The sequence below is a fragment of the Carassius auratus genome, chromosome 29 (genome assembly GCF_003368295.1).
Source record: "Carassius auratus strain Wakin chromosome 29, ASM336829v1, whole genome shotgun sequence".
Classification (NCBI taxonomy): domain Eukaryota; kingdom Metazoa; phylum Chordata; class Actinopteri; order Cypriniformes; family Cyprinidae; genus Carassius; species Carassius auratus.
In genome coordinates, this window is record NC_039271.1 from 4,102,646 (window position 1) to 4,127,363 (window position 24,718).

Below are 24,718 nucleotides of genomic sequence, written 5' to 3' on the forward strand. Positions count from 1 at the left end.
TTAAGAATGATTCATTTGCGAATCGGTAGTTGAAGTTGAATGCAAAATTGCAAAAAGAGACTGTTTTATTATTAAAGAGGCTTTGGTTAAACGCTATATTTGATAATGTGTTATAATAAAATTCTCTCGTAAACAACGGGGAAAACATAGTCACGATAATGGTCCTAAAAGTACAGATTCATGTTTGTGTGTGTGTGTGTGTGTGAGAGTGTTGTGGCGAGTTCACGACTTTCCCTGCACCTTCACACACTTGTGTTTATTTTACTGCTTGTGGACTTACCTTGACATCATTACTCTTCCAAATGCTCAACTTTTCACCTTCGTGTTTATCTGCTTTTACAGCCTCTAAGCAATGAAGTGAAACCCTACTATCTCGCTCTTATCAGCGCGCCCTTCTGACTACGGCACAAAATCTGGTCTCTAATTGGTCAATAGACAGGGGCTAATCAATATTTGCTGAGATACGCATATGTCGAATAAGGGATTTTTGTGGAGAAAAAAAAAACTAAAATATGATGAACTGTAAGTGAGCAAATCCGTTAAAAATACGCTATGTGCAGTATTGTTTTGAAAATATTTTCAATATTCAGTCCACTTCTGCCCTCTTGTGGTATTTTTAGCACATCATTCCTCAAACAGACTGAAATATGACTTATTTTTGATTATAAGTTTATATCCTATAATAGCTATGACAAATGAGTAAGACGTAAATAATAAATAAAAGCGAACAAATATATAATCCTACCTGCAAAGACTGAACTCATGAATATTAATGACGTAATGTGGCGTTCCCCTACTTGATAGGCTGAAAGGCGAACATTAGTTTGCTGGCGACCTAGCCTCTTATGAATATTAATTAGGAAAGTTACTAAGCAACGTCGGCGCTACTTGATATGTATGAGCACGGTCTTCGGGAAGGGCTGCAGCAAGATGCGCTGACGTCACAGTAGGAGGAGAGCTGAAGAGTTGGACCACTTTTCTCCATCCTAGCGATGATGGCGACCCAACACCCATGATCAAGCAGAAAAAGAAGAGGAAGAAAGAAAGAAAGAAAGAAAGCGAGGCCCTTTTCAGCTCGAAATGAGTTCGGATTTCAATTAATTCGACTTCTGTTGTTAGTATGACTGGATCTTTCACTTTGTATTGGCTCGGGTATAAGGTGTAGGTGCCTCCATCCATCCGTCCATCCAGCGCAGTGGAGGGGACGGGCCGAGCCGATGGCTGCTGGGGGCGGAGGAGGAGGATGCGGGGAGTCGGTGGAGCGGCTGAAGCGCGAGCTCGCGGAGGCGAACCGGGAGAAGGTCCGGGCGGCGGAGTGCGGGCTGGCGGTGCTGGAGGAGAACCAGAGCCTCAAACAGCAGTATGCGGAGCTCGAGGCCGAGCAGGAGACCCTCAGACAGGAGCTGGAGCAGCTGCAGGAGGTACAGCTCACTCTCCTCTTGATGCACTGACGCTCCGTTTAAAAACAAGGGCCTGTTGTGGTTCTATGTTATAGCACATAACAGAATAATAAAAAAAAAAACACTTAAAACAACAAAGTAGAATAGAGTGTTTCCAAAAATCCGTTCATGTCATGTTGTTATGGAATAGAATATTGTCAACAAATATATTTCATTATGTTATGGAAAAATAAACAAAATAGAAAACAATAGAATTAAATGTTGGCAAAACTCTGGTCACATCCTGTTATGTTATGGAATAGATCACTGATATTTTATAATATGATGTTTTATGATATGGGAAATAAAAAAATACAATATATTAGATTACAGCAAACAAAATCTGCTTATTTAAAAAAAGAAAAAGTAGAATACAATAGACTATTGCAAAAACCTGTTCATATCATGTAATGTTTGGATTAGAATATTGACAGCATGTGTGTTATGCTGTGTTATGCTTTCTAAAATAATAATAAAGTATAGAATATTGTAAAGAATCTGGTTATGTTATTGAATAAGGGTAGACTTTTGCAATGTCATTTTATGTTTTAGAATTAGAATGTCAACATATACAGTATTTTGTTATACTAAAAATAATAAAAGAAAACAATAGAATAGAATATTGTCAAAAATCCAGTTATGTTATTATTGAAAAGAGTAGAACGAATTAGACAATTGCAAATAAATAAATACACCAATAAAAAGAACTTACTAAATAAGTAAAATAGAAACACAAATCGGTTCATGTCATGTTGTGTTTTGGAAAAGAATATTGACAACTTATTATGTTATTGAAAAGCAAATATTAGAATAATAGAATGGAATAGAACAATAGAATGGAATATTGTCAAAGATAGATTGACATCCAATATGTGTGCAGAAAACAGTAGAAAGAATTGCAGAACAGAACAGATTATAGCAGAAAAAATTGCTAGTCACAAAAAATATTTTAACTACATGAAAAGCAAAGCAAGTGTAACTGATGTCCTGTAAATCACACACACTAGAGACTGCTGTACTGAAACTGCAGTTGTGGTATATCAGCAGAAATAAAGCAGTCAGTGGCTCTGATTTTGCGTCGATGGCCTTGTACGACAGGAAATGTCATACAGAAAAGGCGATCCTCCATCTTCAGTGGCTTGAATAATATATGTTGTTTTGTGGCTGTCAAAGATCGTGTGTCTGCTCAAGCCTGTTTGTTTGCAACATTTATTTACTTGCAACACAATTTAGCTCTAATGATGTAGCTACTTTTAAATCCTCAGCAGCTGTCTCAAAAGACTTGCAGAGGAAATGATGTTCTTGACTAATGCGTTTCATCACACAGTGCATCCTCGTCTATATTCCCACAGTCTGAGTTTATTACTCTTGCTGGCTCCGGTGGACTGTGCTGAAGGTTAGCTCACGGCTACGGCTGTTAGCAAACACACTAACAGATGATAAGATTGAGTCACATAGAAACACGTCTGATTCAAGAGTCCTTCATGAGCACTTGAGTATAAAGACTGTCATTGAAACCCAAAGCCATTGATTCAAAGTGAAACATCTGCTTAGATTTTTTATCTTTTCTTGGGTTGGAGCTGATAAAGATGAAAATAAGAACATGTGATTGAAAAGGAGAATTGCAGGCTTTGCTAATACACTCAGCAGATCTTTAATTGGCTGCTTCGGTTCTCCATTAAATCTCAATGAACTGTATTGATCGTTGACTAACAGATCAGCTCTGCGCTGGAAACTGGTCAGAAATTTGGCATTTAGCGATTTTCTTCTGTATGATGATGTACTGGGATTAAAACCATCGATATTGCATGATATAATCGTAAAAATACACAACTATTGGGTAAAATATTTTATTATTATTCAGGTCAAACTAAAGAAAGAATAAGTATTGTAAGAATGTTTTAAAAAAATGTATAATCAATATTTCTAACCCTTTTATCCACTTTATTAGATTCTTTATTCTAGCATTTCTTATGTTTATATACAGTATGTATAATATATATATATATATATATATATATATATATATATATATATATATATATATACACACACACACACACACACACACACACAAGTGAAGGTATATTAGAATCTTTGTCTGCATGTGATGCCTGTAAATTAAAATCCAGTTAGATTTTTTTTTATTGTCATTATTGAACATAGCTCATATAAGTTCTTGTAATATGCATTTTGTTGGTAATTATCTGTATTTCCCGGTGTATGAAATAGTAATGGTAATCTGAGGCATACCAGATGATGAAGGCATCTGCTGATATATTATTCATAAATATCTATTTCTGACATTCAAGACTCCCCATCGGCCTGCTACTATAACTTGAGACTGGGGAAATAATATGCTTAAAAATGTAAATAATAAAAGTAATATTATAAAATAAAATAATGTTTTGTTATTATATTGTAAAAAAAAAAAAAATATATATATATATATATATATATATATATATATATATATATATATATATATATATATATACATATATATATATATATTTATTTATTTATTTTTTCTTTCTTTTTTTTTTTTTTTTTTTTTTGCAAAAGCATGTTTCCCAGAGTCCTTTCTGTTTCTTTGGCCAATCCATAACCTCGTGAGTTCAGATGCTTCCAGGAGCCTCATGTGACCTTCCCAAGAATTCCCATTACAAACGGCCATTCATACTGCTCTTAGTGCACAGACTATTTCTCTTCATAATGAACAGGAGTTTGTTCAAAAACGTCTTTATAGTTGTTTACTTGCATTCCTCTGATCACATGAATCATTCAGAGCGAGTCTCACAATCACATTTCCCACAGTCTTTCATAATGAACAAGAAGAGCTGACAGTTTATTGGCTGATGCCGGTTTACCTCCATTTGCAATATTGGCATCATTATCGGTGTCTGTTGTGGCTTGTAAGCTGCAAATCAAAGACAGCATCAACAGTTGTTCCTTTAATATCCCAAATACAAGCAAAACACACTCAGATGTCATCTTGTCTGGTGTAACGTCTCTGATATACATCCAATCCTCAGTACATCATTTTTCACTCCGACTGAGAGTCTTCTAAAGGCTTTGAGGATTGAATCTGATTTAGAGCGATAACACCTAGAGATATTTGAGGATGTGCTTTATTCAAGTGGAAAAAATGAGAGTTTTGTTTTATTTTCATGAGAGATACTGGGTTCTTGTAATCCTTGTGATGCATTTGAATATCTTTGGAAGATTATATGATTAATTTGATTGCTGTAATGGCTTATTATTAGGGCCATTTACACATTAATTTTAAAATGTTTACCTATTCACTGTTGATGAGATGTTTGGACTCATAGAACTGCATTTGCTAATTGCTGATTGGTGGTAATATGCTTTAAGAGCATGCTGAAGTGGTTTCCAGATGAGGAAATCACTCATTTCTAAACTGGGGTTGGTTTTCTCGGCGGTGCACCATGTGTGGCTGGTAATGTGCGTCAGATGAAAAATACAGAGGTGCATTAGTTGCAGCAGCTCAGAGCAAAAAGCATCAGTCGGTGGAGAAGCATGTCATGTCATGCAAAGATGCTTTAAAACAGCTCAAGAGGAGATTTCAGCATATGTTTTCAAAATAACCTCGGCAAACCATTATATTGAAACAACAGATATAATGTTGAATGAAGACAAAAAGGTGCTTTGTGACATTTGAAGCATCCACTTTATATTTTGAAATTATCCAGTGACGGATCTCTTCATGCCAAGTTCCTGAAGTGCTCAGGCCAGAGCTTGGAGACATTGAGTTATGAATTATGGATTGGACAGATCCAGGCACTTAGGGGCAGACATCAGGTTGTATAATATGCACAGAGAAACATTTGCTGCATAATTCACATGATGAGTGATGTCATGCACTTGGCTTCATTAAAAAAGTGCCTGGGTGAATCTTGCACATCCGGGTCACATTTAACACTAAAATCATGAGTAAATAAAATTATAAATTAATTTGCATAAAAAAAAACAAAGCATATATGACATTATTGTCATGCAATCACATTTTGTAAATTGTCTTTATTTTTAAGAGACGTCATTATTGTAATTCAATGTCAATAATTTAAGCAATACAGCTAAACAATCTATTATATATTGAAACATAATGTTTAAAATATATGTATATACATGTTTATATTTGTAACATTTTTATATTATTAAATATATAATTTATATATTATGTTTTTTAGCAATTTAAATGTAACATTATCTTTGTAAGAAACACATTAACTTAATTAATTTAATCTCTTTATGCTCAACGGTGTCATTATTGTAATACAGTGTAAATTATTTTAACAATATATTTAAATACTATCTGTCTTTTTTATTTTTATAAAACAGTAAAAAAAATAGGCTTCACTTCCTTTCATCAATATAGTTAATTTAGTCTTTTGTTGATAAGTTTTTGTTAAGCATAACTGCTTATTTTATTGGCTCTCTCTGACTCAAATATGATATGTTAAACTGTTCTTGATCATATACAGAAATGCAATTATATACCAGTTAATATAGACAATATATATAACTCTCAAGCACACTTTCACAAATTCAGGCAATGTCAAAGCCGTCAGTACCTGATTAATGCAAATAATTATTTTGTAATAAAAAACACCTTCCAGACATGGAGGCATGGTTTCCACCATCTGTCTCTCACAAGCACTGAGCAACATGCATCTAAGAGTCATCATGTTTCTGTTGGAGATCTGATTCCTGTACAGAAATAAACTGACTTTGAGCTCTGCTGCAGAGTGGGTCACATATAAAGGTTCACTGCGGCCCACGGGCCTTCATATCGATCCGTGTGTCTGTGTGGAGCTCTCTCCAGAAAATTATAAGACTCATTTTACTGCCTGCCTCTCACAGCGCCAGCATACATCTGAAAAACCCACCAACACTGTTAAAACTAGAACGGACAGACTGAAAGATGGACAGACGGACAGACGGACAGATGAACTGATGGACTGATGGACAGACAGATGGACTGACGGACAGACGGACAGATGAACTGACGGACTGATGGACAGACAGATGGACTGACGGACAGACGGACTGACGGACTGACGGACTGATGGACAGACAGATGGACTGACGGACAGACAGACGGACTGACGGACAGACAGACGGACAGACGGACAGACAGACGGACTGACGGACAGACAGACGGACTGACAGACTGACAAACTGACGGAAAGTCAGACAGACTGAAAAACGTACTGATGGACTGACGGACAGACCAACAAACTGACGGACAGACAGACAGACTGAAAGACGGAAAGACAGAGGGACTGAAAGACGGACTGACGGACAGACAGACGGACTGAAAGACGGACAGACTGATGGACTGACAGACAGACTGAAAGACGGACAGACAGGCGGGCAGACGACGGACAGACAGACGGACTGACGGACAGACAGACAGACCGACAAACTGAAGGACAGACAGATGGACAGACGGACTGACGGACAGACAAACTGACGGACAGACAGACAGACTGAAAGACGTACAGACAGACGGACAGACAGGCGGGCAGACGACGGACAGACAGACGGACAGACGGACTGACGGACAGACAAACTGACGAACAGACGGACAGACTGAAAGATGGACAAACTGACGGACTGACGGACTGACGGACAAACTGACAGACCGACAGACAGACTGAAAGATGGACAGACGGACAGACGGACGGACAGACGGACGGACAGACGGACTGACGGACAGACAAACTGACGGACAGACAGACAGACTGAAAGACGAACAGACAGATGGACTGAAAGATGGACTGACGGACAGACGGTCATACAGACGGACTGAAAGACGGACAGACGGCGGACAGACAGACAGACAGACGGACTGGCGGACAGACTACGGACTGACAGACGGACAGACAGACGGAAATATCATTGCATATAAAAATAGTATCTAATATTGTTGTTGGCAGAAGAGAATCTTACCTCAGAATATATAATAAATAATAAGATGACAATTTCTTTTATAAGGAAAAATGAACATGATATTGTGCTTGATTAGACTTGATGGCTGTGATGTAGTTCATGTTATTATGTAATAAATGCTTTTGGTAAGAGCCAAAGCTGGTCTGGTGTTAAACCTTTCAACCCTGGTGCAGATTACTGACCCGCTGCCATGATCAACATTCATCTGTTTAATTTGTGATTATTCCACATCACAAGGTCTGAAATCAAGTTACTGATTTGTGGGATGAATAAAGTGTGATAAGAGTCCTGTGATAAAGGCCCAGTGCGTCACTCATTATAACACACGAGGGAAGAGTCACTCCATGTTACTGAAATGACTAAATATAGTCTGAGCTAACACATGAACTAATATTACATGAGGTTTTCTTGATAAAACTATATAATACTGTCATTATCAGTTAACTACCTTAACTTTACAGCCTTCCCCATATCCTGGAATTATCGTCACACAATATTGTCCAATAAGAAGATCTTGGCATGGTTTTCATAGACCCTCTCAAGGGAAAATTCGGTCTCAACGATTAATACCTTGAGTTAGATGTGGGTTAAACTGATTTGAGCGATAGTAATAGTGACTTTGTATTTAACACAGTACACTAGACATTCGGTCATTCTGTCTCCCATCATGCTGTTGGACGCTGTGATCGGTTCTGTCCCATAATGCACTGTCCATAAGTCTGTGATTTCATACCTGAAGCACTAAGCTCCTCTGCATCTCCTAATTGATTTTTTACACTATTTCTCGGTTGAGCGCTGCATTGATTTCTCAGTGTCTTATGCGAGATCACCATTGTCATCTATTCCTCTCACGCCTTCCGGCAGTGTTGAGTACTCGAGACTCGGACTCGGTCTTGGACTCGGTCTCGAGACCGTATTTTAATGGTCTCGGTCTTGTCATGGACTCGTGTGCATTTTGACTCGGTATTGACTCGGACTCGAACATATTAGGAATCGGACTTATGCCCGAGTCCACTCGAGTCCCAATCAAAATATTTCATGATTATCACTGTATGTTAATGTTTCTTTAAATTGATGTATGTTTGAGACATCCAATGACTGGTGATTTTCTTTTGACGTGAGACGTTAGGCCAGCGACACACTGGATGTGTGGCGCAAGCATCTCAGCTGCGTGGCGTGTCTGTTTTTAATTCGGCTTCCATGTTAACAGGTTAGATCTTGCAGACTGCCTGCGTGAGACGCGCGTAAAACCCGTGCATGCTAGAAATAGAACCGACGCCTATTTTTCACGCGACACGCGTGCATGTTGGAAGCGTTTCCAGGCAAATATACTAGGAAAATATGTTTATATGTCATTTTGTACACAAATACATATTAATTCATGACATTTTGATATTTGAAAGTCTATAGGTTGGCATAAATTCAGATATAAATGTAATTTAAAAAATAAATTAATAAGGAACGATTTTCAAATATTGCACCTGTCAAACATACTCTATACTGTTGACGGTGTCCTATCAGTAGGTGTGTTTAAAAAAAAAAAAAAAAAAGTTGATGTTGAGCCTGGTCTGTCGGCGGTCTCCCTCTATATGTCACCTACAGCAGCAGTAGCGCGCCAAGCGCCGCGTGCAGGCACGCTTCTGGTGTGTAAACACAGAAAACGCGAAGCAGCCACCACGCTTCTAGCACGCAGTAGAGACGCCACGCAGCCAGTGTGTCACCGGCCTTAAGTTACCCTCCTGCCATCCGTCTGTAGTGATCCCGCCTTCCAGGAAGCCACATTGCTACATTATTTCTCTCAACTGTGTTATTTTTACAAAGTAGGACAAAATGGTCACAGAAAAAAAAACAAATATCGTTTAATTAAATTATATAATGAATACAGACACAGACTGACTGTCTCAACACTAAACATCTCCCCCCAAAAACATGTCTGACAGAATGCATTGAATTTATATGGCATTTCATCCAGCTTTCTTCCCCTGGCACATACACACTTTTGCATGAAATTTTCCTGGACAGTCACTCGGCTCTTGTGTGTATGCCCTCCGTAACAAAAAAAACTTGGACTAGTGTGTATTTTACCCTTAAAACGCACCATCCAGGGAAATTAGCATTAGATTAGAAAGTGATAAAATGGTAACTGTTGTCAGTCCCTGCTTCCTCTGCACCAGTAGAGTGTTTTTTTTGATCATGAGACTACATCGTGCTTGGTTGGGTAGCTGGATGGTCTCCTCACTTATTTTTTTGAAAAGTAATTATGCCCATCTGTAATCTTCACAACATCTAAAGTGAACATAATCCAAGCCATTGTAAGGATATTAGCAGTTATTAGCTAAGCTTCAAGGTTAAAAGTTATGTAAAAGCTGGTACAGTTGAACATTTACAGGTATAATGGTACAGTAATGTTACTTGTACTAGAAAGGTTATATGGATGTGTATAGTGGTACAACGATGTTATGTGAAAATGAGCACTTAATATTGACAAGTTACAATTCATGATACTAATAAAATTACCTTTACACCACATACTATTACCCTTTATTGTTTCCACCAAACATTTACATACTCTTGAAGATTTCTTTAGGTCTTGTCAAAGACCCAATCTCTCTGGTCTCGGTTTTGACTCGGACTCGACCCTTTCTGAACTCGGTCTTGACTCGGACTCGACCCTCTCTGGACTCGATCTGGACTCGGACTCGAATGAGCTGGTCTCGACTACAACACTGCCTTCCGGATAATGAACAATATTGCCTGAACTTCACCTTGTATTGTGAGGTCACCGAATCAGTGTTTCCTGCACTTTACACCTTTGCTTTTGAACTACTACAATTTTAATATTAGATAAAAAAGACACACGAACAGCAACAAACTCATCCAAATGAGTGTATATTGTATGCATTAAATGCATTAAAATCACAGGTAAAAAAAACACCTTAGTATTGATTCTTATATCAATATTGATATACTGATACTTCAGTATCTATACGCCTATCCCTATAAATCACAGACCGCTTTTGCTTTTTGTGTTACCGTCTAGCTAAATCCACTGCCTTAAAATTGGGTTTCACTTAAATGAAAAACGGATGCATTCCTTCCCATTATTTTACAACTGAAAAACTTTTTATTGCAAGTGATTTTGTGAAAATAGGCTATTAGCCCAAACTTTTTAAATGCATACTATTTAAAATGTCCTGTAATTTGCGATGCATTAAGTCTGATCTCCCATACTATATACTAAATTTTAAGTAAAAATCGGGATGCAGCTGAAGTGTTTCTTGCATGCTTTTTATGCATGCATATCATATAACACTTCTTCTTCTCTCTCTTCATCAGGCTTTCAGCCAGGTGTACACCACCCAAAAGAAGGTGGCTGAAGATGGGGAGAGCAACGAGGAGACGCTGCTCCAGGAGTCAGCCACTAAGGAAGCGTACTACATGGGACGCCTGTTGGAGCAGCAGGCCGAGCTGAAAAGCAGCAGATCGCAGGCCTCCTGCACGCAGGCCGAGAACGAGAGACTCAGCACCATCCTACTGGAGCTGAGAGAGGTCACACACTCTCTGCATTAATCAATTCTAGGTTTGACATCATAAATGTATCCTCATGGCAGGTTTTGATAGGTCTGTCCCCTCTGTGTCTCTCAGAGTAATGAGATGTTGGAGTTGCAGAGAAGCCGGATGAGAGAGGAGATCAAGGAGTATAAATTCAGAGAGGCCAGATTACTGCAAGACTACACCGAATTGGAGGAGGAGAACATCTCGCTTCAGAAACTGGTGTCCACGCTCAAGCAGAACCAGGTAAACACACTCACAATTAACCCCTGGTGAGACACATTTCCACTAAAGGAAAGCAAGTTCTGGGCCAGAAAAATGTCTTTGCTCCGGCCTTTCTGGTTTCAGACCTAAGTTAATAATATCATCACCCAATACATTTTTAAAACCAACTTGCTGACACAAAACTAGATCACTTCCATCATATGCAACATGAATTCAGTTGTGTTTCCCCAACTTAATTTTCCCCAACCATCTGAAATTATATTATTTTTTAAATATTATTAAATGATAAAGTATTATTATTAAAGTTATAAACATCATATGTGAATTGATTGATTACTTAAAAAAAACTTTTGTATTAATTTATTAACTTATCAACTTAAATATGTATATAATAAAAAAAATATATGATTATATTTATATGTAAATATTACATTTTTATTGATTATGACTTTTTCATTATTTTTCTTATATTTTGTTAAATTATTTTATACTTATTGTTAAATACATATTTTCTTACCAATTGACTATAATACATTTTATTTATTTTATATAAATCAATGACCTTAAAAGTCTTTACATTTATATTTTAAATTAATTATATTTAAACTGATATTCAAATATCTTCTAAAAAGTTAAATATTTATACAGTACATATTAATAAATCTTAGTGTGAATATTTTTTATTTTATATTAAACATATTTTATAAATGATATTTAAATAACTTCTGACCATTAAGCCACAGATGGCATACATACACTCAATTATATTACTGTAAATGTTCAAATATATTCTCAAAACTAAAAAGACATTTAAGCATCATATGTGTTTGTGGCAAGTTAGGTAGAAACAGCCTTAGATATTTCCAGAATCAAGACAAATGGTTATCCTCTGTTCTTTCAGGTGGAGTATGAAGGTTTGAAGCATGAAATCAAAGTACTGAAGGAGGAAACAGCCTTGCTTAACAGCCAATTAGAAGACGCACTGTGCCTGAAGGACATCTCCGAGAGCCAGTTGGAAGAAGCTTTGGATTCTCTGAAAAGCGTGCGAGAACAGAAGTACGCTCTGCGCAAGGAATTAGCACATCATCTAACCGTGTGTGACGGGGGTTTCAGCTCAGGCTGTGCCCATCTGATCGCCCTGACCTCAGCGCCACCTAGTGGCAGTGCCACCCCGACAGCCGCCACATCGCCCAGCAGCGAGGACGGGGGCAAGTGCAACGGGCATCTGCTTCAGGGTGCGGCGGGTTCAGCCTTGAGCCGACTAAATGGAGACTTCAGGCCATCGGGTTTGAGAAAGACTGAAATTTTGACCCCTGATCTCTTTAGTGAGCTCAATGGCCCTGAAATCTTAAAACTAAGACAACAACTTCAGCAGGTGAGGATGAAGGAGCAGAGCTTATGTTAGCTACACCCATATAATGAATATATAAACATTTCTATCAGCATTCAAAGCTTTAAGATTCTTTTAAGTATATCTTTGGGATGTTTTTTTTTCTCTTAATTCACATATTTTGAAGCTTTTTTAAAAGCTCAAGATCCTACATAGTGAGAAACGACTGCTGCATTGGTTTAGGCGTTGTTCTGTTTACAACTGGATGCTGCAGTGTCGTGGGATGAAATATGAGACCACCATACACACTAATAGGCCATGTTACTGGCTTATTTATATCCTTCCTCTCACAAGAGATCACTGTTTCTTTTGAATCATTCATTCATTTGAATCATATACATATGAACTTTGCATCCATGATAAACAATGAATATGCATTAACTGTGCAAAATGCACCATCCATGTGTGGCCTGCTTTTAAATTAATTCTAGGAGAAACATATGGGTTGATTATATTAAGCATATCTACATTAAATCTCCTGAGCAATTAAATGCTCCTTTGCATGCATTAGATTAAGCCAAGACATTACAGGCAAAAGCATTCGGCTATTTTGTCTTCTTTTAGACTAATTCAAGAAAACATCCAAAATACACATTTATGTGTTTTTTTTTTATTAAATGTTATGTTTTTACTGCTGTAGATTTTTATTAAAATGCATATATTTAAAGGCCATTTTTTGAGTAGATAGTTTTTTTTTTAATTCACTAAGCCTGAAAACATTCCGCTAAGAACTAATGGTAATATGTCAACAAAATGAAACAAGAGTTTTGAACCTGGCTTCATCCAATGGCTTCATTTAAACATAACATTTGAGAAAAGTTGTACTACAAAACATTTGCATTAATGCACTTTGATTAATCACTTGAGGACAGTTTGGTGATATCTAATCCTTGCTGGTTGACTATTCTCACCTGCAAGATTTCACTGATGTTTTGTATGGTTCTGGTGGTTTATCAATCATCTTCACCAGCATCAGGACTATCCTGCATACACCAACTTGCATGTAAACTCATTAGTTGCCTTGTTTATGTGCTGCAGGTGGAACTTGAAAAAGCGTCTTTGCTCAACAGCTTGCAGGAATCACAGGCTTTGCTCCGTCACACACAGGGGGCGCTGACCGAGCAGCACGAGAAGGCCAGCCGCTTGGGCGAGCGATTCCGGAAACTCTGTCGCCAGCACAGCAGTAAGGAAAACAAGGAGGAAGAGGAGGACGAAGAAGAGGAGACAACATGCATCCCTGGCGTCCAGGAAGGGCCGAGTCTGGAATTGCTGCAATGTAAATACAGGGTGGCTGTGACGGAGGTGGTAGGGCTGAAGGCGGAGCTTAAGGAGGTGAAGGATAGATATAATGAGAGCGTGGAGGCAAGAGCGCGGGCGGAAGAGCGGGGCAAGGTACAGCTGCGAGAGCTGGAGACACAAGTGGCACAGCTGGAGCGCAGATGCAGGGAAAGCCGGGAGAAGGCGGTGAATCTGGAACGCGAGCTGTGGGCCGCCAATAACACAGGCTTGGAGACGCAGGGAATCCTGGGAACCGCCCAAGAAGAGCTAGCGACATTCAGTGAGGAGTTAGCGCAACTTTACCACCACGTCTGCCTGTGCAATAATGAGACACCCAACCGTGTTATGCTGGACTATTACCGGCAGGGCCGGACCCCGACGCGCATTTCCACCCCTGGCCACAAGGGGCAGGACGATCACCGTGTGCTGTTGACCCCGCGCCTCGCACGCCGTTTAGCAGCGATTAACGCCACAACATCCACCGAGTCTCGTAGCCCGTCGGACTCACCATCCAAAGAACCTCTCAATGCTGAGCAGAGCCCGGTCCGTACGCCACTGGGTTCCCCTGTGGTTAGTGCCTCTTCCTCATCTTCATCGTCATCCCCAGCACCAGAGTCGGTCACCGGATCCGACCTCCGGCGTGAACCCACCAACATCCACCACCTCAACGCCATCATCCGTGACCAGATCAAGCACTTGCAGAAGGCGGTGGACCGCTCGCTCCAGCTGTCCCGCCAGAGAGCGGCTGCCAATGAACTCGCCCCGCTGATGGACAAGGACAAGGAGGCCTGTTTGGAGGAGATTCTCAAGCTCAAGTCCCTCCTGAGCACAAAGAGGGAGCAGATTGCAACCTTGCGCATTGTGCTCAAAGCCAACAAGCAGGTAGGCTAATCAGCTCTGTTTATTACCCTGCATCCTATTGATTGCCATGAGGCCTGGGAGTATTCAACCATGGGAGCCTTTACACTGACTGAGACCCTGGCTTCTCATTAAAGTTACTTTGTAGCTTCTACGTTTCTTAGTAAAAAATATTATGTATCTGCATGGGTTGCTATCTTTTGCCTACAGTAGCCCTGAGTATCAAGATTATTAACCATCGGCAATAAGCCTGGTCCACTTTGCATCTTATTCTAATGTCGAATTTCTTGGTAAACCGGTTACCAAGGCTATCTTTAGCCTACTGCAGTCATACATACCAAGATTTTTAACTATCTACATAAAGTCTAGTCCACTTTGCTACTTATTCCAGCCATCTTATTCAGACCACTCATTAATGTTGCTCTGTAACTGTTAAGTTTCTCTATAGATCACTATATTTCGCCTACAGTAGTCCAAGATTATTAACCATTAGCATTAAGCCTGGTCTACTTTGTAACATTCTCACATCAAATTTCTTGGCAAAACTGTTATGCTTGCACATTAATGGCTATTTTTCACCTACAGTTTTCTTGCTTACCAAGATTTTTAACTATCGACATAAAGTCCACTTTATGGCTCATTCTGATATTTCATTAACATTGCTCTGTATTAGCTTCTGCATTTTTTTGCATTTAAAACTTAAATTTCCATACGAGTCATTAAGTTTCACATACAGTCTTGCAATCCAAGATTTTTAACTGTGGGCATTAAGTCTGGTCCACTTTGCAATTTATTCTCATTAACGTTGCTCTGTAACTTCTACAATACGTTTTCACATGAGTTGCTAACTTTAGCTTACAGTAGTCTCGCGTATAAAGTTTTATAACTATAAGTTTTGGGCTGATATAAGGTATGAACACCCCAAATGGTCTCAGTCATCCCTAAAAGCACCCACAATTTAATCATGCTCATCCACCTCTTCTTTTGTGGTTTGATTTGATTCACTTACATTGTGAACACAAGTGCCTTAAACCAAACAGAGAATATTTTATTTGTTTGATAGCGCTAATCTGGCAAACATTGGCAAATCTAATGGTTAGATCTTTCTCAAAAGCTCCAGTATCTTGTAAATATGCACCTCGACGGAGGAGTTTGATGTATAGCCGCTTAAATGAAACATTAATGAAAAGGGACTGTATCCAACACATCATTTCTTTATCCTTGTTGGCCACTGTGTGATATAAAGCATATTGTATGACCCTTCCAGGCCAGAGATGATTAATGCACGATTTATCGATCCCATAACAGAGAGAAAGTGCTGCTCTCTATGGGCTGCAAAGTAATTACTACATCCATTACTATGTGCAAACACACGCACAAGGAGTTCTTAGTTACTCCAACTACAAGAGTTCAGCCGAATGAAAAGTTCACTGAATAAAGTTAGATTATGCATTCTTAAAGTGGGCCTTTAAACCAGAACAATTATTTGGTAACTGCATCCCATATGGAAACTAACATATTTAGCAGGGCTGCTATAATAGTCCATGTGCAACCAACTGTGGTTTTTGAGTTAGAAAAATCTAAATGCATTCTTTTCAAAAAACACCTTAAATGGTCATAATTTGGTCTATATTTAGCAATAGTGCTTAGTTAACCCACTGTTGACAGAACGAGTTGATTATTGGACATAATGTTGGTTGTAATGCTCATAGACGGCTGAGGTGGCTCTGGCCAACCTGAAGAGTAAATACGAAAATGAGAAGACGATGGTGACGGAGACCATGATGAAGCTGAGGAATGAGCTAAAGGCCTTGAAAGAAGATGCGGCCACCTTCTCTTCCCTCAGAGCCATGTTCGCCACACGGTGAGAAATACACTATACACAAAATACATTTGTTTGTAGTTCATTTCAATTAACCATTTCTCCAAAACAAATCAAATCATTCTTTATAAAGAAGTTCATTTTAGGAAAGAGCGTACAATACAAAGTGCAAAAATAGCATTTTGTTGCACTGAAGAGCTACTCATTGGAAAACAAAGCTTAATACTCTAAAAACGATATTATTTTCCAGCTGTCATGCTGCTGAAATTCTGTTTAAGTTAGTTTATTTTCCAACATTGCTTTACAACGTTCACTGGTGCAGCATCCATCATAAGCTTAGAGACTGCTGTCGAAGCAATATCTGTCAAGTTTTTCCCAAATGAGATTTGGTTAATTTTTGCAGTTGAGAGCAAATTCAGGTGGACAGATGACTGAATAATGAGTCCACCTGAGCATCCACAGCACATCTGAGAGGATGTTTGTCATACTAATTAGGGATGCATGATGGGGGGAAAACTAATTGTGATTTTTCAGATTTTGTTTTATTATTTAGATGTTTTATATCTTAATAATAATTATTATTATTACTACTACTTCTACTAAATAAAACGTAAGAAAAAAAATTAATTTGTAATATGTCTATGTAAAATAATAATAATAATTAGTAGTAGTAGTAGCAGTAGTAGTACATAAACAATGAAACAAAATTAGAAATATTCCTGTTATAATATTTCACAGTAAAATAATAATAAAAAAACGTTTAGGTAAAATTATAATTATTTTATTTTACAATTCAACTTTTAAAATGTTGCAACATCTAGCTTTTGATGATTTTGACTGAAAACAGCATGGAAAAATCGAATTAATTTTTCTATTTCTATTTATTTAATTTATTTTTTGGTTATATATCAATATGACTTTATAATAATAAAAATAATTTTTACTTCTACACTAAATAAAAATATTAAACAAGAAACCTTTAAATTATTATTAAATTCTAAAAAGAAATTAATAGTGCAATATTTTACTGTAAAATAAAAAAAACTATATTTAATAAAAAATTATTATTTTATGTTGAACCATCAAGTTTTTTATTTTGGCTGAAAACCACAGAAAGCACTGTAAAGCTGATAAACAGGCAGTTTATAAGTGCTTCTAATTACAACTTTGGAAAGATGGCTGGCTCATGTTGCGTTATATCTCTACTGAGACACTGAAAAAACGATTATGATCATTTATTTAAATAAACCACAGCCTTATCGGTTTTGTTTCGATTAATCATCCAGCTCAAACACTAGTTTGTCTTTTCTTTCCGTTCAGGTGTGATGAGTATGTGTCTCAGCTGGACGAGATGCAGAGACAACTCGCGGCGGCGGAGGACGAGAAAAAGACGCTGAACTCTCTCCTCCGCATGGCCATCCAGCAAAAACTTGCCCTCACGCAGAAGCTGGAAGACCTGGAGTTCGACCAAGAGCAGTCGCACCGGCCCCGTGTGGGAAAAATGTCCCGGCTGCGGAGCAGTACGCCCAAAGTAAGTGGATCTCCAGTCCCGCCCCTTCCCGACACCCCTTTGACAATTACCGAGGTCCTTACTGCAGCAGCCGCTATCACCTCGCCCACCACAACCACCTTTACAGCCACCCACCTGTCCGCCCCAAATAGCCCGCCCTCCCTGGAGGCCCCTTCATCTCCCGCATCGTCCTCCTGGACGCCCCCAAACATGCCGTACCGCCATTGGACGATGGCCGTTCAAGCATATGTCGTCGAACCGCACACTTACACCAACCTACCCACTCATACCTCCATCCTGGCCCGTCGCTATGCAAGTCAGTCGCACTATTCCCCAGGCTCCGCCCCTTCCTCGTCCTACCGCTCGCCCCTATTGGCCAGTCGCCGCTCCATGTGGAGCTCTTCACAATCCCGCCCCCATCCCAGCCACTTCCAGCATTCTACGTCCCGCTACACGCCCCCATCGTCCACTTACAGTCCTCTGTATCCCAGAAACTACGGCTCCCAGCATCCCCGCTACTGACGGGTGCCACAGAGAGGAGGACACGCACTGGTTTCTGTGTTTGGGGGAGTGATTTCATTTTTTAACTCAGGGATTTAATGGAGCACAAGTGGCCTGGCCTTCTTCATAAGAGACCGTTGATCAGTTCTCAGGACACTGTGTTCTCTGTCCCGAGCTGAGTGCACATGGACTGTTCAAGTACACCAATGAGGGACTTTAAAACAGATTACGCTTTCGCTTTTGTTGTGGGTTGTTAGTGTTAGTGAATGTGTGATTGTCACTTGATTTGAACACTGAGAGTCAATGGTTGATTTATAACAACGAGATTTTATATGCAGTATCAGTCTCTGAGATGGCTTTGTTTGGAATAGAATACTAGTATACCGCATCTAGTGTAGTGCACACTGTCTACTGTTTTCAAATAATACTGAAAAATTACTTTGCAGACAGTTTACTCACCCTCAGGCCACCCGGGATGTCTTCATCAAAACCAATTTGGAGAAATGTAGCATTGCATCACTTGCTCAGCAGATAGCGGATAAAAACATCACAATAGGCCACAAGTAATCCACACTACTCCACTCAGCTAAATGCTGCATGTTTGTAAAAAACAAATCCATCATTAAGGCATTTTAACTCTAAACTGTCACTTCTGGCCAAAATACGAGTCCACAATCCATAATAACATATCAAATGTTCATTTTTGGGTGAACTATTCCTTAAAAAAAAGAAAAGTTGGAAAATGTAGTAGGACATCTGCATTTCTTTGAGTTACTGTACATACTGGGTACAGTATGCATACTGCAGTATGCTGTTCCAAACAAAGCTATCCAGTGGATACACCCTATAAAGTGGCCCAGCCCATGTAATGGTGAATGTGCAAAAATTATTGAGTCACGTTTATAAAAATAAAGGAGACACTTTTAGTTTTTGGTAAAGATTGGGTCATATGTGAACTCATTAAATTGTCAGTGCTTACAGGAACACGATAGTGACGCTGCATTGAATGTATGTCAATGACAAAGTGATGCATCTAGATGATTAAATTCTCAGGGAATATCATTCATTTTCAGCTGTCTAAAGGAGGGCAATAACATTGCAACACAGCACATATGATCTGCAGCAGTGATTTACACTATAACAGATGCAGTTCCCGTGTTCTTGTCTAGTCAGTGTTCTTCCGTTTGTTGTCATTTTATCAGTTGCATTGATGTTTTTGTTGATGGTTTTCCCCCCTACGCATTCACATTTTGGCAAAACAGCATACTACAAAACTCACAGCCAGATAACATGCTGCCAAATGGCGCAGGAAGTGTCAAAACGCACTTAGGGAAGGACGTGCATGTGCCCAAACATCTGTTAAACGTCTTTTCTGTCCAAATGTTGCTGTATTTCATGAAAGGTGCCTGTGTTCTACCATTAAACGTCTTGTGTGCTGCACCATAGACACTGAATGGGCCACACACTGGCCTTTTAGAGCTATATCTGACCCACACCATACAACACATCACACAGTGCTTGAAGCATTTGACAGGTATCAAACCCTCAACCCAAGCGTGCCATGAATTCCCTGCATGCCATTTTTTTTAACTGTTGGTTTTCACTAAATACATTTTCACATTTTTATTTTGAAATAAATGGTTTATTCTGCAATTGCTGCAATTTTTCCAAAAAACAAAAACAATTTTTTTTTTTATAATAAAATAACAATTTATTGCATTGTACTATTGGATTTTTTTTCTTAAGTTTCAGTAATCATGAGTTAAAAAAAAAAACCCTGTATTGATTCTAATGGAAACATCACCGCTATTGCAGAAAGACTCAATTCTGCTCCCAGTTCATTGTTTAATTCATTATTGCTCACACAGGCCTCAGTACTGCATGAAATCGGGTGTAAATTTTAGTTTTGCACTCTGTTTGTGACTAGATCTAATATTACAACTGTAAGTAGGGGACAATCTTTATAAGGAGTTATAAAGAATATCTTTTCTCTATTCTTGCTTATATTTTATGAGGCATTTTGTGCTGTTTCATGCTGGTTTTGCTGCATTGAAGTCAAATCTGGGACTGATAAATGGGTGAAACTGATGATCGTTTTGGTTCATAAAGAGGGCTTTATGTAATCATCTTTGATCACATGAAGCAGTTTTAAGAGTGTTGTTCTCAAATCAGGACAGAAACCATGTGAGACCTCCTCTCTGTTGCACCTGAGGCCTGATGCACACAAACAAACAAACAAACATGTTTGCACATGATGACATCACCGCTCCAAAATCTAAAAACCCAATGTCTTGTCACCTCAATCAGACCGACGTCCAATTTGAGGGAACCTGTCAAATGCTTCCTGCTCCCCGCATGACTTTCTCTTTGATTTCCTCTCATTCATGACGTTAACGATGTGTCACGCTCTGCACTAGCTGGAGTCGGTGATGAATGTGTTTTCTACTGTGTGTTACTGTAAACAGACACTTTGTACAAATGCAAAACACTGACGGCAGACTGTTATTCATGTCCCTGTCTGCTGTCACATGCATGTGTATACAGTACACGGCCTACAGAAAACAGTGTATATGTGAACTGGACCGTGATGTTGTATATTCTTCATATATACTGTAAATAACAGGTATAAATGCATTGACTGCGTCTGCGTCCTCATTATATCAGGACTGTTTTTATCAGTTGTCAAAGCATCTTAATATTTTAAAAGAATATACTGGAAAATGCACCCACTTAACGTGTGTTTTGAATAATGGTAACTAGTTTCTCTAAAAACTGTAACACAGTTTAAGATATTTTAGATTTAGTCCGAGAGCTCTCTGTCCCTCCATTGAAGCTGTGTGTACGGTATACTGTCCATGTCCAGAAAGGTAAGAAAAACATCATAAAAGTAGTCCATGTTACATCAGAGGGTCAGTTAGATGTCGAAAATACATTTTGGTCCAAAAATAGCAAAAACGACGACATTATTCAGCATTGTCTTCTCTTCCGTGTCTGTTGTGAGTGAGTTCAGAACAAAGCAGTTTGATTCAATAAATCGGTTGAAGAATACGGTTCACTGGTTCTTTTGCCCTCGACATAATGGCGTCATTGGCGATGATTGCCCTTGATTCAAGCCTTTGGTTTACCCCAGGCGGCAAGGAAGTCGACCGGAAGTTGAAGTCGGCCGCGAGCTGCCATCTTGTAGCAGAACTTCACTTGCGTTAGCATCCCATTGACTTTGCATTCATTTTGGCGTCAATTTGACAGCGAATAACTTTACATCTGAGGCGTTTAAAGACTCCATTTGTCCATTATTTATTTCTAAAGATGCACGACAATGTATAAAGGGCTCCATTACCTTCTATGTTACATTAAGGCCCCGTAGAAACAGTTTTTGTAAAAATAGGCTAACGATTGCGTCATAACCACTCGACTCTCTGTCGCACAGTAGAGAAATCACCGTCCAGACAGGAGGAGAAGTTCGCAGGCAATTAACTTAATATGGCGTACTGGTGTTACATTTTAAAATACTATACAAAATAATTAATCAGAATATTTACTCCTGCTCACTCACGACAAAGAACTCCCCGCTCAAGCTCGCCGTCTCTGCAAGATTAACGATGGCAGTTTTCACGCACAGCTACTAGAAGATTTACATCTGTCAGACAGGTTGCTGACGTCGTCAAGCTTCGTTTGAGTCTGCGCGTCAGAAACTGAAGTGCTAAAAAACGCTAAAAATGGGCTTCACTTGTCTCAATTGAGTTCCAATGGGGTCGCTGTGTCCATTTCTTTTACTGTCTATGGTTTACCCGCGCTCATAACACAAGCACAGAATCAGTTCAGAATCAATTACCAAAAGAATCAGTTTGGTTCAGACGCTCTGTGTGTCGGTCTGCTTCACACTGAATCACACATGCGCAGTTTCATCAGCTCCTCGGTTCACGAATCGGACGCGTCTGACAGAAACGGTTCTTGACTCGAGAACGAGTCAGTCTGTTGTTCGTTATCTGGCTCGGCTCGGTGTTCATCTTCAGTTCTCTCTTCACAGCAGTTCAGTCCGTGTACTGTTTGAGTGCATGCATTACTCCGGGATATTGGTTTGTTTTAACTCAGAGGGAGTGTCAGACACATTAAAAAAGTGATTTGTGGATTAATGCGTATTGGAGACGCGAACCGTTTAAAACGCTTCAGTTCGATTTGGTAAGCTGGTTCAAAAAGATCCGGTTACATCGAATGATTCGTTCGCAAACCGGATATCACAAACTGCTTTGATTTGAACTCTCTCTCACAACAGACACGGAAGAAAAGACAATGCTGAATAAAGTCGTCGTTTTTGTTATTTTTGGACCAAAATGTATTTTCGATGCTTCAAAATATTCCAACGGACCCTCTGATGTCACATGGACTACTTTGATGATGTTTTTCTTACCTTTCTGGACATGGACAGTAACGTTATACCGTACACACAGCTTCAATGGAGGGACTGAGAGCTCTCGGACTAAATCTAAAATATCTTAAACTGTGTTCTGAAGATAAACGGAGGTCTCAGGGGTTTGGAACGACATGAGGGTGAGTTATTAATGACATCATTTTGATTATTGGGTGAACTAACCCAAAAAAAACATTAATAGTCTGTGCTGCTCTTGTCTCACTGCTCTATTCTGCCGTCTAGCTGTGTGAGAACTAATCTGTCAGTCTCTTCTAGATAGTCAGCAGCCTCCTCCTGCCTCAGTGCCACAGCGCTACCAAGAACTAAACACACCGGACCCTGTTAACCTACAGGTAACCAGGTATGGAGTTGCTTTTTGTTCAGTATAATCTATATTTCATACACTACTGTTCAAAAGTATGGAGTCAGTTATTTTCATATTTTTTTAAGCAAGAAATGAATGTTTCTTCAGCAAGAATGCATTAAATTGATCAAAATATTTAATTAAAAAAACTATTTTCTAGAGCAGCAAATCAGTATATAAGAATGATTTCTGAAGATCATGTGACACTGAAAACCGGTGTAATGATGCTGGAAATTCAGCTTCGATTACAGTAATAAATTACAGTTTACAATATATTCAAATATAAAACAGTTATTTGAAATCATAAAAATATTTCACAATTTTACTGTTTTTACTGTTTTTTTAATCAAATAAATGCCGCCTTGGTGAGCGCTGCATTTACATCTTTTGCAAAACATCTTTTGAACTGAAGCGCATGTTGTGCCAATTAAGAACAATTTAAAATTATTGCTTAAATGCATTTTACAATATACTTTTACTATAAGAATATGTATCTTTTCTCTTTCTCATAAACGTTGCTTTTTCTCCAATGTAATTTTTATCTCAGTTTGTTTTACAGTAGGTTACATCAGTTATGATCTGTGTGTCCGGCAGCAGATGGACTGTAATGGCGATTCCCCAGGATTCAACAACAGCAGAAGGAGTCTGCTTAATTTTCCCTCTTAACTGCCCAGGTTTCTGGACCCTGAAGCTTTTTCCCTTGATTCCTGCCTCCCTTAGCATAGATCTGAGGCCGCTTGGAGCTTGAACACCACAGGAGTGCCTCACGCCCGCGATCCTTACCACTTTCACTGGCTACTGTGAGATAAAGACACACTGTGGTGATGGCAGAGACACACAAACCAAAGTATAACACAGGCCCTGGATGCCTACCTGATCACATGTACATTTTGTCCAGCAGCTTTTTGCCTATGACACTTTTTTTACACGCTAACGTGAAAGTGTTCATGTTTCAGTTTTGTCAGTAGAATGTGATGATGTACCATCACTGATCAATCACTACAGAATGTGGATTACATAAAGAGAAAAGAGGATGGAGACGTTTTTAACAAATATTAAACCTTCCAAATGATATTAGCGCTATTAGGACATAATAATCACTTAAAAATGGTCTTAGAGTTAATGATATGTTACAATGTTAAATCAAACCTTTACAGACCATTAACGAATGTTCAAGGTTAAAAACAAGTTAAGATCTATAATAGACAACATCATCCTGCCACTTAATTTAATAGAACAGGGTTTACTTTTAAAGTTTATATATATATATATATATATATATATATATATATATATATATATATATATACTTTAAAAGTAAACACCGTTCCATAAGATTATCCAAATTATTCACTCTCTCTCTCTTTCTGTGTTTTGTGTGTGTGTGTGTGTGTG

At 38.8% G+C, this 24,718-nt stretch overlaps 1 protein-coding gene across 6 annotated transcripts; it reads left to right on the forward strand.

The window, feature by feature from the left end:
• Nucleotides 1–912: 912 nt before the first annotated feature.
• Nucleotides 913–24,559, forward strand: LOC113047888 (protein bicaudal D homolog 1). Of its 6 annotated transcripts, none has more exons than XM_026209253.1 (9): nt 913–1,421; nt 10,752–10,964; nt 11,061–11,213; nt 12,094–12,567; nt 13,621–14,742; nt 16,431–16,582; nt 17,861–18,071; nt 23,226–23,320; nt 23,918–24,559. In XM_026209253.1, exons 1-9 carry the CDS (start codon nt 1,218–1,220, stop codon nt 24,069–24,071), a joined length of 2,778 nt encoding a protein of 925 aa, XP_026065038.1. In that variant the 5' UTR covers nt 913–1,217; the 3' UTR covers nt 24,072–24,559. The 6 variants fall into 6 exon arrangements, with proteins under 6 accessions (XP_026065038.1, XP_026065039.1, XP_026065042.1 ...); XM_026209254.1 differs by having other exon boundaries at nt 23,871–24,054; XM_026209257.1 differs by having other exon boundaries at nt 914–1,421; nt 23,236–23,320; nt 23,883–24,054.
• Nucleotides 24,560–24,718: the final 159 nt, after the last annotated feature.

Excerpts from the sequence above, each read along its gene's own strand:
- LOC113047888 (XM_026209252.1), top strand. The coding sequence starts at position 1,218 with ATGGCTGCTGGGGGCGGAGGAGGAGGATGCGGGGAGTCGGTGGAGCGG. Across the intron at positions 11,214-12,093 it reads CCACGCTCAAGCAGAACCAG|GTGGAGTATGAAGGTTTGAA; the intron begins GTAAACACACTC and ends CTGTTCTTTCAG. Across the intron at positions 14,743-16,430 it reads TGCTCAAAGCCAACAAGCAG|ACGGCTGAGGTGGCTCTGGC; the intron begins GTAGGCTAATCA and ends TAATGCTCATAG.